This window comes from Leucopleurus acutus (assembly GCF_964270905.1).
Source record: "Leucopleurus acutus genome assembly, chromosome: 2".
NCBI classification, from domain to species: Eukaryota; Metazoa; Chordata; class Mammalia; order Artiodactyla; family Delphinidae; genus Leucopleurus; species Leucopleurus acutus.
Genome location: NC_139143.1, coordinates 184,505,452 through 184,522,455, shown reverse-complemented (window position 1 = coordinate 184,522,455; position 17,004 = coordinate 184,505,452). Strand labels below are relative to the sequence as shown.

The 17,004-nt window shown below is 54.6% G+C and overlaps 2 protein-coding genes across 3 annotated transcripts in view; one reads left to right on the top strand and one right to left on the bottom strand.

Annotated features, from left to right (window-relative positions):
* Nucleotides 1-695: 695 nt before the first annotated feature.
* MTHFR (methylenetetrahydrofolate reductase) lies at nt 696-11,282 on the bottom strand (the record flags this gene model as incomplete). Of its 2 annotated transcripts, none has more annotated exons than XM_082834240.1 (12): nt 696-914; nt 1,281-1,400; nt 2,269-2,370; nt 3,172-3,354; nt 3,598-3,778; nt 3,955-4,089; nt 4,379-4,629; nt 5,317-5,510; nt 8,268-8,378; nt 9,237-9,475; nt 10,633-10,878; nt 11,158-11,282. In XM_082834240.1, the coding sequence occupies 12 exons, from the start codon at nt 11,265-11,267 to the stop codon at nt 696-698; spliced, it is 2,091 nt and encodes a 696-aa protein (XP_082690366.1). The 2 variants fall into 2 exon arrangements, with proteins under 2 accessions (XP_082690366.1, XP_082690365.1); XM_082834239.1 differs by having other exon boundaries at nt 10,633-10,875; nt 11,158-11,267.
* A 2,284-nt stretch (nt 11,283-13,566) lies between these two features.
* Nucleotides 13,567-17,004, top strand: part of CLCN6 (chloride voltage-gated channel 6) — a 28,012-nt gene continuing 24,574 nt past the window's right edge. The window contains exons 1-2 of the mRNA XM_082834009.1: nt 13,567-13,662; nt 14,453-14,512. Coding sequence (XP_082690135.1) covers nt 13,576-13,662; nt 14,453-14,512 — 147 coding nt within the window. The 5' untranslated portion in view covers nt 13,567-13,575. The remainder of the gene's footprint in view (nt 13,663-14,452; nt 14,513-17,004) is intronic.

Below are 17,004 nucleotides of genomic sequence, written 5' to 3'. Positions count from 1 at the left end.
TATATGTATAACTGATTCACTTTGTTATAAAGCAGAAACTAACTCACCATTGTAAAGCAATTATACTCCAATAAAGATGTAAAAAAAAAAAAAAAAAAAAAAACCAGCGCTGTATAAAAGGGAGAAACTCAGCTGAGCTCTCGGCTAGGAGGCGACAACTATTAGGTTTCAGGCCAAGGCCCATCCAGGGGCCAGGGCCTGGCAGGGCAGTGGGCCACCCCTTCATTCCCGAGTGGGTCATGCCTGGCTGCCAACGCCTTGGAGGTGGAAGGCTGCAGCGCCTTGACCTCGCCATGTCTCCTCTGCAGTCCCACAGAGCCCACTGCCATGTTCGCTTTGCTTGTCCTCCATAGGCCCCAAGAGCAAGGTCACTGGCAGTCCCAGGCTGGCTCCTAGGGGCTCCGTCAATGACAACCCTTCTCAGGGACGATGCGTTCTGCCCACGTGCTCCTCTGGGGGATGGGGCTGCTTCCCACCGGAGCACAGACTCTCAGCTAAGCAGGGAACACCTGGCTCCCGTGTGGGGCGGACTCCGGTCCAGCCAGAGCCTGGAATCCTCACACCAGTCTAGCTGCCATCATCGTGTCAGGGGGTGGGGGGAAGCAAAGGAGAACGGGGGGTCTCCCAGAGAACCAGGACGGAGAGGAGGAAGGCGGGACACAGTGGCCTCAAGCTAAGGCTGTCAGGGCTCAGGGTCACGGCGCCTCCATCTCCCTCTTGCTCTGGGGGGGCCCGTTGAGAAGCTCAAACGCGTCTTCCACCACCTGCCACAGACAGCTGTCCAGCGGGAACTCGTTGTCCACCAGGTTGACCAGGAAGTAGTTGTCGTGGATGTGCTGGATGATGGTGCGGGACGGGGACCCCTCCTCATACAGCTTGCCCCACTGCTCGACCCACAGGGCGAAGGCCTCGTCCTGCACGCACGCACAGGCACGCGCGCGCACACACACGGAGACACCAGCACACACACAGACAGAAAGACACAAGTACGTGTGCGGTCCCACATACAGACACGCCGGCCAGGTTAACAGGGCTGCCCTAGGGCCAGGGCACTCAGCACCCCAGCACCCCAAGGGCCTCTGCTGCTGCCCGACAAGATGTTTCCAAGAATAGAACTTGGCCCACTGCCAGTGCCACCCCTGCTCCCCAGCCCAGAAGTAAACACCATGAGTCAGAGTCAGGGCGCTGCCAGCCCTGGGGGTGTGGCCCCCAGCCACCCCACCCGCCCGTCCAAGGCTCTGGAGGTGGGCAGGGCAGGCCTGCTCCCGGCCCCCCCTTACCTTCCAGAACATGAAGCTGACTGGGTCCACCACTGTGGGCTGGATGACCTCTCGCCCAGGGAAGATGCCCCAAGTGACGGCGTTGGGCTGCAGCTCGGGGGCGTTGGTGATGTTGTCACCCTGCGGGGCGGGGGGGTGGCGCAGTGAGTAGGGGCAGACTTGGGGTGCAGACAGCTCCAGCCCTCTCTCCCCGGGGGTGCGCTCCGCCCCTCCTCCCGCCGTCACCGCCCCACCCCTGCCCCGCCTCTGCAGCTCTGTGACGCCCAGGAGCCTGAGACCCAGACGCCACCCTGGGCTTTTCCTCCCTCCTCCTACGCTCCAATCAGCTCCACAGCCGCTGGTACTGCTCACTTCCTCTCGTGTCCAGCCGCGTGTCCAGCCTGGCCAGGCCTCTCTTTGCTACTCAGACCACCAGGGCTGCTGACTCTAGTGTCCCCTGGCCCTGTTAGCCACACAGCTGTCCCCTGGGACCTGCCCAAAATAAAACATGGAGCCAAGGCTCCCTCTCGCCTATACGGTAAAACCCAAGTTCCAGGCAGGACAACTGAGACCCCTGAGGACCCGCCCGGCTCAACGCGTCAGCCTCACTCGGACCCCATTTGGCAGCAAAGCCTCTGCACGCCCTCGGCCCTGTCCCTGGGATGCCCTTTCACTCCCCATCCTTAAAGATTCAGGCCACACAGGAACCCTCCAAACACCTCCCCCGATCTCTCGAGCTGGACATCCCTCCCTCGGATCCCCAGCTTCTTCCTAGGCTGCACTTCACTGTTAGACAGTGCAACTGCTTTTCACCCGTGCATAATTATTCACTGACGGCTGCCCTCGCCAGGCCGGGAGCTCTCGGAGGGCAGGGGCCTGGCTCTGTCTGCATATCCATCTGGCACGATGCGTGGCCCCACTGGGCACTCCGTGACTGCTGAATGGTGGAGTAAACTTGGTGCCCTCACCCCGGCCCTGCTGAGCGCCCTTTGACCCGGGGCCGGCCCACCTTCACATCCACGATGTGGTAATTCACCCGGAGCTCGTACTTCTTCAGCACCTGCAAAAGCACCTCCACTGTCTCTCGGGAAGTGAAGAACTCTAGGTAGGCCTGCGGGAGGGAGACAGGTGCCATCGCGTAACCCCCAGTCCTTGCTGGATGTCTTCGCTGGGCGCTGCTGAGTGGGCCATGTGCTCTGAAACACCAGACGCCTGCCCTCCTGACCGTCTCAGGGAGGCATCCACGAGGACACTTAAGGCGTCGGGACTAGCGGTGGCCACTAGTTGGGAGTTGAACCCATAAGCAAAGGGAGGGGAGCAGGTACGTGAGGCTTCTCGGTCTGCACAGGTCTGAGGGACGTCTGCCAACCCTTCGTCCAGTTGGGAAAGGTTCCATGGAGAAGTCGCTCCAGAAGCTGTACAGGGGGCCCAGTTTGGCAAGTAAGGCAAGAGAGGCCTGACACCCCATCCCCCCCTGCTGGGGGGAGGGCTTCTCCAGCACCACCTGGCCACCAGGGATTAAGCTGGGCTTATCCCAGAGCCCTCAGGCTTTAGTTTAGAATGTAATTTTAACTCCAGCAGCCCCAGGAGAAAGGGGTCCACAAGGAACAGTAATAACAGCTCCCAGTTAGGGGATGCTTCCCACGTGCTAAGCGCTTTATGTGCTTTGTCACGTTTCATCCCCAGAGCACGACGTGACATATCCCCATTTTACAGAAGGGAAAGCTGAGGCCCAGAGTGGTCAAGTGACCAGCCTACCCAGGTCTGTCTGACTCCGAGCCTGAGATCGCATCCATTCTGATCCCCGGCCGCTCAGAACAAAAAGCCCCTGAGATGAAGGCCTCTGTCCCCAGCTCTGGGGAACCCCTGCAGGCAGGTCAAGGGAGGGTAGCCCTGTGCACCCCTGCCACACCTTCTGGAAGACATAGCCCCCACCGGGGCCCCAGCCCACGACGGGGTCGGAGGACGGCTTCCCGTTGATGTTGGGCTGGGAGTTGATGGTGAGGATGCCCCGCCGGTTCACTCGCAGCAGCTCCTCCTTCATCAGGCTGGTCTCGGCCGCTAGGGGCTCATCATTCCAGGGCAGGCAAGTCACCTGGGGAGGGTAAGCCGGGCTGGGTCCCTCCCTGTCACGGTCCCCATCAGAGGCCCAGCCTGTCTCTGCTTCCATAAGCCCCTTCCAGGCACCCCACGTGGGGACCCCCCCAGCTCACCTTCTCCCTTTGCTGAGGTGCCACCTCCAGGCACAGCGATGAGGCTCAGGGTGGGGCAGTCACACCCGCATCTGGCCCATGGGGCGAGGGCAGGTACCCAGGGATCCCATCCCAGCAGCACTCACTTTATAGCCGTTCTGGTTCGGCTCTCCCGAGAGGTAGTGGGCAAAGACTTCAAAGACACTTTCTTCACTGGTCAGCTCCTCCCCCCACATCTTCAGCAGCTCTTCCTTTGGGGACTTGCTCTTCAGGTAGAAGAGGTAGTAGTCCTTCAGCTCCCCGAAGGCCGGAGAGGAGGAATTGCCCCTGGTGGAGGAGGTGCCAGGAGGTCAAGGCACACCCCTGACCTTGGGCTCCAGACAGTAGCATCCACCTGCCCCGGAGTGGGGGGTGGGGGGGGCATTCCTGTGAATCCTGTCCCGAGGGCTCCACCATGATTGGTCTCCCTCCTCCCAAGAAACAGTTCATTTGCAATGGCTCACCAGCGGCCGTTGGGGAACTCATCCCACTCCTGGGTGCGATAAATGTAACTCTTTGGTCTGGAGGCCCAGAAGATGGGACGGACATCTTCCTCCCGGCGCTTGGGGTGGGCACTGATGGCCCAGGGCAGGGGACGTCTGGGTGAGAATGGAGACAGAAAGGGTCAGGGCTTGGCCAGAGGGAGGGGGCACCACTGAACCTGGGTTCTTCCACCTTGACTCGTAAACGTCAAGCCGGATGGCATTCCCGCTGAGACTGGAGCCCTAAGGGTGCCACTAGCCACGGCACAGACATCCCCTCTGTGCCCCCTTGGCAGCCAGCACTGCCAGCTAGGGCGCACTCATTCTGTGACTTCTCTCTGACCTCCCTGCCCACCCGACTCTCCTCTGTGGCTCCAGGGCCTGAATTCGGGGCCACTAGCCTCACCTGGGGTCCTCGATCCACATGCCCAAGCGCTTCAGCACCTCTGTGGTGGCCACCTCGCGGTTGAGGGTGTAGAAGTGCAGGCCCGGCACCGAGCCGCTCGCCAGAAGCTCCCGGCACAGGCTCAGCGCCTGCTCGATGCCGTAGTTACGGATGGCGTCGTCGTTGTCTTTGATTGGCTCGATCACGTCCTTGATCTGCTGCGGCACCTCCAGCTTGGACAGCTTTACAAGCTGCCGGAGGGAGTGGTAGCCCTGCCCAAGACACAGGGGGCTGTGGGTCCCATCTCCCTGCCTGTCTCTCACCCCAAATACTTATCCCCCCACCAGGCCTCCTGGCTCTGCAGTGCGACACAGACTGACCCAGGAAAGTCAGACCATCTTGTACCAGCACTTTTTGTACTCTGCGGGCTGCAGCAGCCGCCCACAGCATTGCTGCCATTGGTCTGAGCCGGCCCTCTGGCCCCTAGATGTACCTATTGATAAATGGTGGTCACCTAAGCCAGGGGTTCCCAGGCCTGACCAGTGACCAGAATCGCCTGCCAAACTTCAGAAGCGTACAAATTCCCAGGTCCCACCTCAGATCTATTACGTCAGAACTTCTAGGCATGGGATCTGGAAATCCACGTTTTAAAAGAGCTTATTAAATGATTCTGGTGACAGCCAAGTTTGGGGAACACTGATTTAACCCAAATTTATAATGAGAGTAATAATCCCTTTTAGTGACACTTATCAATGAGCCCCTCCGACAGTTACCGCTGCTATTTTGCGGAGACATAAGAGGTAATCAAAAGAGGGGGGCACGACAACATTTTGCAAGGACTGAGCACCTGTCTGACGAAAATCTAATGAGCGTCAGAGAAGAACTTTGGCCTGAACCAAGGCCCTGGCCTGTGCTAGGACGGGGGCGGTGGGAGCCCATGAGCCTCTTGGGACCCTCACCTGGATAGGGAAGATTCCGGGGAGGATGGGGCAAGTAATGCCCATCTCGGAGCAAGCCTTAACGAAGCGGAAGAAAGTGCCGGCCTCAAAGAAGAGCTGGGTGATGATGAAGTCGGCTCCCGCGGCCACCTTCTCCTTCAGGTGCTTCAGGCCAGCCTCAAAGCTCTCTGCGTCGGGGTGGCCTTTGGGGTAACCTGCCAACAGGGATGACAGTAGAGAGAGACTGGCTCCACCTGCTCGAGGGGAGCGATGAAGCAACCAGAGAGCTGGGGACGGAGAGCTCCGGATCCATACCTTCCAACCCCACGGCACGGACAGGCTGAAGCAGTGATGGCTGGGCTCGTCTGATGTGCCCCTCACCCTGGAGGTGACCCTCGCTGAACGCTGCCTTAGAGCCACCCTCCCAAGAGTGGGGATGGATTGCCCCCAAACACCCACGCTGTCCTGCCATCAGCTAGGCCAATCTGGCCTGCACTTTGTGGCCACGGAAGAGAGGAAATGCTACATTCACACCAGCCAGCCAGCCTTGGGGTAATGGGCTTGACTCTAGGTACTGGATTACAACAGTGCTCGTAATTTCACATTAAAATTACTCAGGGGTCCCAGACAGTGCAAAATCAGAAACCACGTTACACAAGGAATAAATAAAGAGAGTAGAGATGTTCTGCTTGAAGAAAAGAACGCAGAGAACATGGTAACTATTTCTAGACGCCCACAAGTCTGTCACTGGGAAAAAGGAGTCACCTTAGTCGAGTTCCTTATGCATCATACTCTGTGCTGCTTCTGATGGCAGAAGTAGGATCAGCTTCAGAGAGCTGCCTGACAGCGCAACGAGCAACCCCACAAAGGAATGGACTCCCAGTGTGTGAAAACAACGCGGCCGGGCGATGACCCTGTGCCGGGGATGCCTGGGAGGCGGGGCCAGACGTCCCCTAGGTTCCCGACTAGCTCCAGGAACGGTGCGCTCCCTTCCCTAAACGACTGAACTTACTAGTGGCTCTGCCTGCACAGGAAAGACCACAGGCCTTCATGAACTGCAAGCAGAGTGCCAGCTTCCTCAGCCTGAGGCCAGGGCAGGACCCCAAGCCAGGAAGGGGCAAGCCTGAACCCACACTGTTGGGTAGCCGGGCTGCTTTGCTGTGATAATGCAGTTTCGTTCTTAAGAAACCCTGAGTCATCAAAACTGGATATAAAAACGACTGTTTTGGGGATGGGCGTGGGAGGATTAAACACTAGAGCTTTATACTTTTATACTATACTATACTATGCTTTTATACTTTATACTATTTTTCCAGCAGACATTTCAGAAACAGAGGTTTTAATAGCTGAAGCTCTATAAAACCTCAGCGGCACCCAACAATCCAGCAATTGCTTACATCTGGATTTTGCTGTTTTACTATATTCTTGTTCTGTCACGGCCAGCTGGGTGCCTTCTAATCCACCGGTGCTCTTTTTCATCACTTTACCACAAGCAAAGCACCAAACCGTTCAGCAACTGTACGCTCACAGCTCTGCTGGTTTCCCCTGGTGACCGTCCAACGCCCACCACACGTGGGCACATTCCCCAATCAACCGACTGTCTCGTGGCCGCACGACCAACGACACTTCAATTCCTACCTCCTCATCGGGGCCTCCTAGACTCATCCACCTCAACGCCCTCTTCTCAACACTAAGAACAGCGGACGTGTACATGGGGGCCTGGGGACGCAGCCCAAAGTCCCCACAACAAGTAATTTCCTTGAAGCCACGTGGCTTGTATTTTTAAATTCAGATCACTTTGATTTGCTACTCCATAATGTAGCCATGTTAATAGGAATGATATGATTTTCCCCAAAATATTTGAGAAAAATTGTCATGCCAAGGTGATGTGTCAGATTAATCCCCGGACTTCCTGTGTCCCTGGCACACGCCGCCTCACCACACCCAAGCCCCCGTTTGAGAAGCTGAAGGCCCAGGCCCATGAGTCGGGGCGAGAGGGAAGGCCACGCCCTCCGTTTCCAGCAGGTGAACCTTGCCTCCTGGCTGTAGCTAAAGAAACTGGAGTTGAGCCGACGCAGTTCTCTCTCCTGAGGATTTGGAACTGATGCTGAGACCTGCCAATCAGTCTGGGCGAGCCAGCAGCAGGCGGCGGGTCACATGTGTACCGTACATATCAGGTCTACTGGATGAGGCATGAAGCAGCGCGGGCGGGGGGGGGGGGGCAGAGAGAATGAGGGAGGGCCTTGGATTCTGCCTGCCTCCTGGTTCCAGCGCTTAATGAGGTCTGATGCCATTTCCTGACCTTGTTCTGAGATTCCCTGCCCCCGGAATCTTAATAAATGTACTTCTTTGGTTTAAAGAAGAATAGGGCTGGGAAGCAGGCTAAGAGCAAGAAAAGGCAGAGGAAGGGACCTCCCTGGTGGTCCAGTGGTAAAGAATCCGGATGCCTCACAACGTCTAAGATCCCACATGCCGCGGGGCAACTAAGCCCGTGAGCCACGACTACTGAGCTCGCACGCCTCAACCAGAGCCCGCGTGCCGCCAACTACGGAGCCCACGCGCCGCAACTACAGAGCCCACGCGCCCTGGAGCCTGTGCGCCACAACTAGAGAGAGAAAACCCGCAAGCCGCAGCTAGAGAGAAGCCTGCACACCACAATGAAGAGCCTGCGTGCCGCGACAAAGACCGGACGCAGCCTAAAATAAGAAAGAAAAGAAAAATAAATAAATAATAAAAAGAAAAGGCAGAGGAACAAAAACTTAAGGTGGTGGCACGCCTGGGTGGGCAGCAGATGACAGAATGATGAGAGGGCAGACGCTACTCGATTCACCCCTGCACCTCTGTCACCTGGCGCAGGCAGGCCGGCGGTGCGCTGAGCTAGCGGGTCCTGACCTGAATGCCGAAGGGGCTCCCTGTGCCTCTCCTTCCTTCCCCTCTCCGGTCCCACCCACTGGGATACCCCAGCCTCTCACCTGCCACACAGACATCGAAGTAGTCACCAAACTCGCTTCGGATGTGCTTCACCAAGTCTACAGCGTAGTTGAAGCCTCCGTCCTCCTCTTCCCACTGGTCACCTATGGGGTCTGCAGGGTTGGAGGTCACAGTGCTGGGTCTCACCAAACCTCCAGGTAGCCTCTCTGTTCCTTCTCCCCCCACGCCCAGGACCGTGAGCATGTCGAAGGCAGAGCCTTCCTATTACTCAAGTTGGTGTCTCCACTTTCTAGCGTAGCACTTGGTAAACAGTGGGAGGGAAGACAGCAGCCAACCCATCAGTCACTGAGCACCGACTCCGAGGGCCCCGTGCTGGCAGCAGCAGACAGGGAGCGGCTGCAGCTCTGCGTTCAGCCTGGAGCATCGGCGATCCCTTCCCTACTCACACCTGGGTGTGTCCACACACCCTCACCCAAGCCCACGGCTCGTTCTCCCACTCCCTCGGAACCCTCGCCTCCCGGGAGAATCTTCCACTCATCTCAGGTGAGAAGTGGTCTTTCGGGTGGTGAGCGTGAGGCCACAAGTGCCCACCCATCAGGCTCCCGCTTCCCACACTTGTGTGGCCCAGTGACAGTGCGTGCCAGAGGCATAGCCAGCTACTCTCACTCCTAGGACACATGCCAGAGCTGAACTCTGACTGGGCCAATGGCCAGGTGCAGCCAGGGATTGATTAATTGCTTGATTAATCAACTGATCGTGTACATCGGGACAGAGGGTTGTCAGGCCCCGGCCGCAGGCCCAGCTGAACTCCTACTGCGAGGTCAGGAAGCGGCTCCACACATCTGTGTGTCGCCCGTGACCTCCTGACCCACACTGCCCTTCGACGCTACTGGCAGGGGCGGGACCCTGAGTGTACTCAGTGTGGGACCTGGAGAAAAGGAAAGGACCATTCTGGGGACAGAAGTCTTCGGGAAAGCAAGACCCCAGAGAGCAGAGTGCTGACTCCACACCTCCCCTCAGCGCCAGGATGTTCTTCAGGCCCAGACGCTTGGCCTTGTGCAGGTGGCCCGTGATCTCTTCCCGGCTCTGATGGCAGCAGGTCATGTGCAGGATGGTCTCCAGGCCACAGTAGTTCACGGCGGTGCTGGCGATCACCATGGACGAAGTCTCCTTGTCTGAGCCAGGGTCCCCTGCTGGATGCCAGGTCACATCTATGAAGAGGGGACCACCTGCCCCCATCCGGTCAAACCTGTGGGGAATTTCTTTCTGAAGAGGGGCTCCTGGGGGTACACCACGCTTCACCACCTTCCCATGGGGTCTGGGAGTTAGAGAAGCATCACATGCAGGCTGGAATCAGACCGACCTGCATTCATATCCTGGCTTTGCTACTCACTGGCTGTGTGATCTTGGGAGAATTACTTGATCTCTCTGAGCCTCAGTTTCCTGATTTCTATAATGTGGCAGAGGGCAGTGCCTACTTCATAATAATACTCTGAGGATATCATGACAGATGGCTCCACAGCTCTTAAAACAGCGCTGGGTACACGGCAAACACGCAATCCATGTGCTATCATTACAATTACTCTTATTGTGGAGATAATATATAATGACAATGAAACCAGTTTGTGTGAGAGCAGCACTTTGGCCTTGCAAATTGCTTGCACGTTTATTATCTCTGGTGAGTTAAGACATTTCAATGGTCAAGGGTTCGGGGACCCCTCAGAGTGGCAAATGCAGGGCCTCGTTCTAGGGACAAAGAGGGTCAGCAGACACAAGTCTCTTTCCTGCCGCCCCCTAGTTCCGGCGCAGCAGCCAGGAGTCCTGCAGAGCACGGCCACATTTCCATAACTAGAATCGAGAGCTATACGTGCGTGCGTGCGCTGTGTTACAAGCTATAACGTGGTGCATTGAAACATCTTTGTGCCTTCAAACTTCACAGCCTTGGGAGTGACACATAAGAAGTGCAAGCGATAAAAAGCGTAAGCTTTAAAAAAGGAACTGTGATTCATCAAGTGCTAACATAATCCGGTTGGCATTTCTAGATTTCAAGATGCATAATCCAAATTCCTAACTTGCTGAAAATGTTCTCCAAGCCGCCATTTTGTAACTTCCTAAACTCTCCTCACGGATCCAGCCCCAAGTTCCGCCAAAGAATTTAGTCTGAGAGAATCAACATTTTCAGCACATGGAAGAGAGTGTCTAAACATTCCAGGTGCTCGGAGGGGCTTTTACAGACAACAGAAGCTGCGTATCAAAGGATCTACCCTGGCTTTGCTTTTTTCCACCCCCTGTGGCTGCCTTTCCTGCTGGGTCAAAGTGCAGCCCAGCCTCGGGGCTGACAGTTCATCTTTTCCCCCTGCCCCCATCCCCCAGTCTGGCCCTACTCCTTATCTTGCGATAACTCACCTTGAGATGAGATTGACAGCTCCCTCAGCAGTTCGAGGAGGGAAGAATTCTAGGGAGAACCACCTGTCACCAGATTCCATCCTCCGCTTCATCTTCTCCCTGAGCCTCTCGTGTCGTTCAGGGTCCAGCACCGGTGTGGAACACCTTGAACTATCCTTGGAGCTCTCGCTGCCACTGCTGCTGCCCTCCCAGCGGGGGCTGGGGCCGCCATGCCCTCTGGGTTCGTTCACCATGGCTGAGCTCCTGCTGCACGGGGTGAGGCGGGGGCGTGAGACAGCAGGCAGGCAGCCAGCCGAGCCCCAGCAAGGCAGGATCAAGCGAGAGATGCTGCATTTCCACGCACGAGGAAGGCCGGTGAGGGTACGGGTGACAACGCGCCCACCCAGTGGCTCCACACGCCAGTTACGACTCTCTGCGCTGCCTCGCTCCAAGCTTTGCCCTCCGCTGCTGCCTGATTCCGCATGACAGCCCCCACCCAGCACAGAAACATGCTCCTTCAGCCCGTGGATCCTCCGTGACCGCTACCTGATGGAGGGTGGCACTGAGAACCTCGCGCTGCCGGCCTCCCAGGCCCGCATTCCCAGGGAGGGGCAGCAGTGCCCCGCCGGGAGGACCTTGGGTTTTGGACGGTCCATTTCTGCCAGTGTAAACTCAGACCCCATACCACTGGGGAAGAAATGGAGGAAACTTCCCCAGCGGGTGTGTCCGACTGGGCAGAGCTGTGACAAAGGAAGAGCTGAGAGCAGCAGCTGGGGCCGGCGCGAAGGGGCGGGGGCAAGGCTTCCCCGCAAGAGGGAGGGCTGAGGCTCTAGAGGCCGAAGGCGGATGGAAGGAGGGGGACGTGGGGCTGCAGACTGCAGGGTTTGGGTGTGATGAGGCCAACAGATGTTCAGGGTGACTGGATCACATGCCAAGGAAGGAACGGCTCAGCCATGGAAACATCTCCTGTTACTTGGAACAGTTTGTACGCATGCAAGCTGTAAGGGGTGAGGGCTTGACAAAGCAGCCTGATTTCTCCCGAGTTTGTGCTTCTCTGAAAAGACCATGTCATGGGTTAGAACTTGACATTGGCTGGGTTCCAAAAACAGCCAAACCCAAATTCAATGAGAGCATGAATTTATGTCCAACTCAGAACAAAGGCTTAAGTCTGTGCCTGCCTTCCAGGCTGTTCTCCTTACACACACCAGTGAAGTCACTTCAAGCGATTACAGCGACTGCAAAGCCACCACAGTGGAAGCCCTGAACCATGGCAACCACAGGCTGGCCGACGAGAGGGCACAGCGCCGTTGGGCAGTTTGGTGGGGAAAATAAGACAAAAACTAAAACAAAACACTACTCTTGCACAGCAAGATGCAAACACACAGTAGTGAAAATCCAGGGTGTGCTGACCTGGAGCATTGGAGGAGCAACCAGGCCAAGTTCACGTCTTTCAGGGAATGTCCACTGCTAAGCCCGTGTTCTTAACCATTTTGGGGGACCTAGACTCTTGAGAAACTGATGAGATCCAATGCTCCTCTCCCCTCAAACACACACAAGTGCACGTAACATACCCTGGTACACCCAACATCAAAGAGTTGAGACCAGACCACCGCCAGGGATGCCCATTTTGATTCTGACCTAAAATTCCAGTTTCTCTGTGGGGATGAACGACTAAGAAAGGGGAGAGTGTCAAGATCAGCCTAGTCTGGCCTTTCTTCCGAATTCCAGAGAGTGCCTCATTAATTGTCTGCTGGAACAAAACCAAGAGGGGAGAGGAGGCTGAACCACCCACAAACTAAATGCTCTTTCATCTGTTCGTTAAGACTTACTGCATTCCTAGTATGTGCCAGGCATTAGCCTTCTTCCAACATTTTTCACGTGCTACCACTTAACCCATTTTAAGCTAGGATCCCATAGCACCCTGGGTTGCAACTGTGGCTTCACATATTTGTCTCCGCTCCCTCTTCCCAGTTCCCTGAGACCAGGGCCGGGTACTCTGCCTATGGTATCTCCGCGCTGGCACCCGGTAACAGCCAGCACTCACTGAGCGCCGACGGGCCAGGCGCTGTCACCCCGTCCTCAAAGCAACCCTCTGCCATTTGATGAGCACTTAATCGGTGCCAGGCACCGAGCAGTGGGGGAATACGGAGCCCACCACTCCCAGAGGGGTCCCGGTGTGCACCTGTGAGCCGCCCGACGCAGTGGGCGTCGGGGACAGCAGTGCCAGCGGCCCACGGCTCTTCTCCAGGTGCTCGGCAGGGAGCCGGATAGATGCCTCTGGCGCCGGGGACTCGAGGGCCACGAATCTAGTCACCGGGTCACTAGGTCACGGGCGGGGGCGGAAGCGAAGGCCCAAGTCCACCCCCAGCTCAGGTCCTTCAGTCCAGGCCGGGGGCCGAAAGTAAGTCTCCGCTTCACGGTTGAGGATCGCGGGGGGGGGCGTGCACGCAGAGGGGGCGGGCCGACCGGCCACCACCGCTCCCCGCCCTCCGTCCAGAGCCCGCCCCCGGGTAGGTGGCCCCCAAGGCTCCCAAGGCCCTGGTCTCCCTCCCCGGCGACCACGAGCCTCGGTGTCACTCACCCTCTGGTCGCGGATGACTCAGGGCGCGCGCCCGTCGCAGATGCGTGGCCGATAAGGAGGTGCCAGCAGACTCGGCGCGGCTCGGGTGGGGGCGCGGCGCCGGTGTCAGGTTGCTTAGGAAGGCGGGGCCAGAGGGTGGAAACCACCCTTGCGGGCGCCCGGAAACCCCGCCCCCAACATGGCGGCGCCCAGAAGTCTCGTTGGAAGCCGTCCCTCCACCGTGATGTGACGCGAGCCCTCGCCTCACCCGTCTGCAGCCACTCCCAGTCTCCCTCCCAAGCTCGAGAGGGCCACGTGACACTCCCGAGGCCAGTCACGTGAGGCGCGGATCCTGGGTGGGAGGGGGTTGGCGGAGGGGTCCAGAGTGGCAGTAAAGGAGGAAGATGGCGGGGTGCAGGGGGTCCCTCTGCTGCTGCTGCAGGTGGTGCTGCTGCTGCGGTGAGCGTGAGACCCGCACCCCAGAGGAGCTGGTAAGAAGCGGGTGGAGCCGGGCTGGGGAGGGGGCGGTTGCTAAGGGACGGCGAGAGGCGTTGCCGGGGGTGGGGCCGGGCCGAGCTGGGCCCGCAGGTAGCAGCGGGTGGGGCCTGGGGACCGCAGCCTGGGCTCTCGAAGCTTCTGCCCGGCTTCACGTGCCCAAGTCTTGGGTCATTTCTCAGAACCCCTCCCTGGAATCTGAGGGAGAACCCAGGCCAGCTTCAGCTAATCCCATCCTTATTTCTTTTTATTTCCATCTGAATGGAGTTTTGAATGAAACGAGCGTTTTCGGAGTGAGCCCCCTCGCTGGACTTTGTGCATATCATGCAGCTGGCTTAGTTTTTCCAGCCCTTTCTCACTCTATCCCTCACCCTTTCTGGGTCACTGATAATCCAGCGTCCCTCTGCAAAGCACCCTGGGAAAACTTGAGTTGTTGCGTCCCCAGAGTTGACAAGTCCCTCCTGATTTCAGACTCGGCATGTTATCAGACGGAACCTGAACTCTTTCCCCCTTAAACTGGCAAGTGACATCTTTGAAGTGTCCTGACGATGAGAGGTTGTTTGGAGAATGTATAAGTAGGAATGAAGCGGTCACCTGACGACTGTGGATCCCCACCACATTACCCCCCTCCCAAAAGGTTTTTTTTTTTTTTAGGTCTTGTTCCCATTTGATGATAATGTCTCCAGATGATTTAGAAACTAGTAGCTGGTTTCAGTAAATACTTCTGCCTCTTAACACTTTTAAAACCATTAAAAAGGTCTTCCTTCTCTGGATCTGTTTTTCTAGACCATCCTTGGAGAAACACAGGAGGAGGAGGATGAGATCCTTCCAAGGAAAGACTATGAGGTAAGATTCTTAGATGCAGTTTTGGGTAACATAAGTAGTGAGTGACCTCACTTCAGAGCGAAGCATTAGGATTCCAACCAGAGATGCTCTTTGACCTTCTCTCCCGGGGAGTGAGTGGGTAAGATGTAACTTCTTTGTGGGAAGGGGCCTGTTTAAGAAGCGCTTTTCTCACCTCAGCCCCAAAGCAGGGTCTGGGTGTGTCTCCAGGCTCTCATAGATCTGTGGCACCTTAACCTGGATAGAGCATGTGTTTGCCATTAGACTGTTTGCTTTTTTACAACTTGTAGAGACCCAGAGTCAAAGCCACTGACAGTGTTTGCTAGTAACAGGTGTGGGCCAGTTCTCTTCTAAGAGAACTGGGTTTTCAGATGATTGTTTCCTGCCCAAGCAGCTTCTCTCAGAATTGTCAGTGCTTGGTTATAGTTCCAGATTTCAAGCATGGGACTCTGAAAGTGTGTGTGTGTGTGGGGGGGGGGGGGTAAGGCCAGTGCTGCGGGAGTGCCTTTTATCATTTAATCAGTTTATGATGACATTTCTATGATTTTTGAAATGGCAAATCAAGCCATGGTTGTGATAGAGGATTCGTAAATGATTTATAAAAAGAAGCTAGGGAAAAACCCATAACACTGCTCGTTAAAAGATGATTATTCACTTTACTAAACGTCCTTTTCCATGTTTTTTTCTTAAGTAACAAAGTGAGACTCTACTAAATACACTATTTTAACATGTTTTCCCCTCCCAGTTGATAAGAATTTTTGTAGCAATAGATATTTTTCTGTAATATCTTTCTAAATTGGGGAATAGCATTTCACTGTGCCACAGTTTCTTGAATCTGACTTCTCTGTATTATGAACTGCATCGTTGTGACCATCCTTTCTTGTTCATCCTTAATTGCTTCCTTAGGATCAATTCCAAGAAGTGGGCTTAGTCATGTCTATGTTTAATGCTTTAAAGAAAAGGTCAGGTAGACTTAAAAAAATCAACATCCTAGAGCAATAACATACCCAGACTAATTTTCTTTCTAATATTTTATCTTACTCTGGCTGTAGAATTTAGTGTAACTATTATGATTTATAGCTTCGCATGGAATTTTTTAAAAAACTTTTATTATAAAGAATTTCAAACATAGACAAAAATAGGCAGAATAGTACATTGAAACCCCCTGTACTCATCACACAGCTTCAGCAGCCATTCAGCTCATGCCTAACCTTGTTTCATGTAGGCTCCCATCCACTTCCCCCTTCCCATATTATTCTGAAGGAAATGCTATACATCACATCATTGCACCCGTAAGTAATTCAGTGCGTATCTCTAGTATATGAAGACTTTTTTTTAGCATAACCCAATACCATCTTCATACCTAAGAAATTCACGATAATTCCTTGATATCAAATAACCAGTGTTCAGATTTTCCAGTTGTCTTATAAACGTCATATGTACTTCTTAATAGTTTGTTTGAATCAGGTTCCAAATGAAGTCCTCACATTGCATTTGTGTGATATATCTTTTAAGTCAAGTAGGTTTAAGATGAAGTAGATTCCACCTTCATCTTTTTTTTTCCCCTTGCAATTGACTTAAAATAACTTTAGGAATCTAGAACTTGCCAACTGTACCACAGTGGTATAGTGTAATGTGCTGCTCTGATGTGAGTGCATTTAATCAATCAAAAAGCACTGTATCCACTGATGTATTGTCTCATATTTCTTAAATATTTGTTTGCTTGTACATAGTTGAGAGACTTGCAGGAATAAGTATAAGACAGTCCATATTGTGCTGTCATCTTGCATTCCCTCATTGAGCCTGAGCCTGGTGATATCATCCTGACTGTTGCTATGACTGACACTGTCTCAGCTTTCATTCTACTCCTGGGAGCTCACTACGGCATCTGTGCTCCATTGACCTACTGTATCCCCGGCTCCTTCACTCCTTTCACTATAGTACACTCATATTTGTAATGCATTTACTTTCAGCTGATATGCATATTTATGTAAATTTTATGGGCTAATGTTCTTTTGTGTGAGTCATTAATATTTCTCAGTTAACCATCTCTGCATATGAGCTTCTTGAGAGCACTTGCTATGTGTAAGAGCAAACTTAGCTAGGCACGTGATCAGAAAAGCCTGCCCAGATTTTATTTATGAGGGATCAACTAGAAAATCCTTCTTTTGAAGCTCTTTCTAAAATGTGTTCTTTCTTGCCTTAGAAAGAGTTCATTGCACATACTTGACTCTTTGATAAGTTGGGGGTCTTACAAGATGTTAGTCCCTGTTGCTTTTTTTTTTTAAATTGAGGTTTGTAGTTTTTTTTTATTCTATAAATTTTTTTTTTTTTTTTTTTTTGCGGTACACGGGCCTCTCACTGTTGTGGCCTCTCCTGTTGTGGAGCACAGGCATGTGGGATCCTCCCAGACCGGGGCGCGAACCCGTGTCCCCTGCATCAGCAGGCGGACTCTCAACCATTGCGCCGCCAGGGAAGCCCAGACAATATCAGGT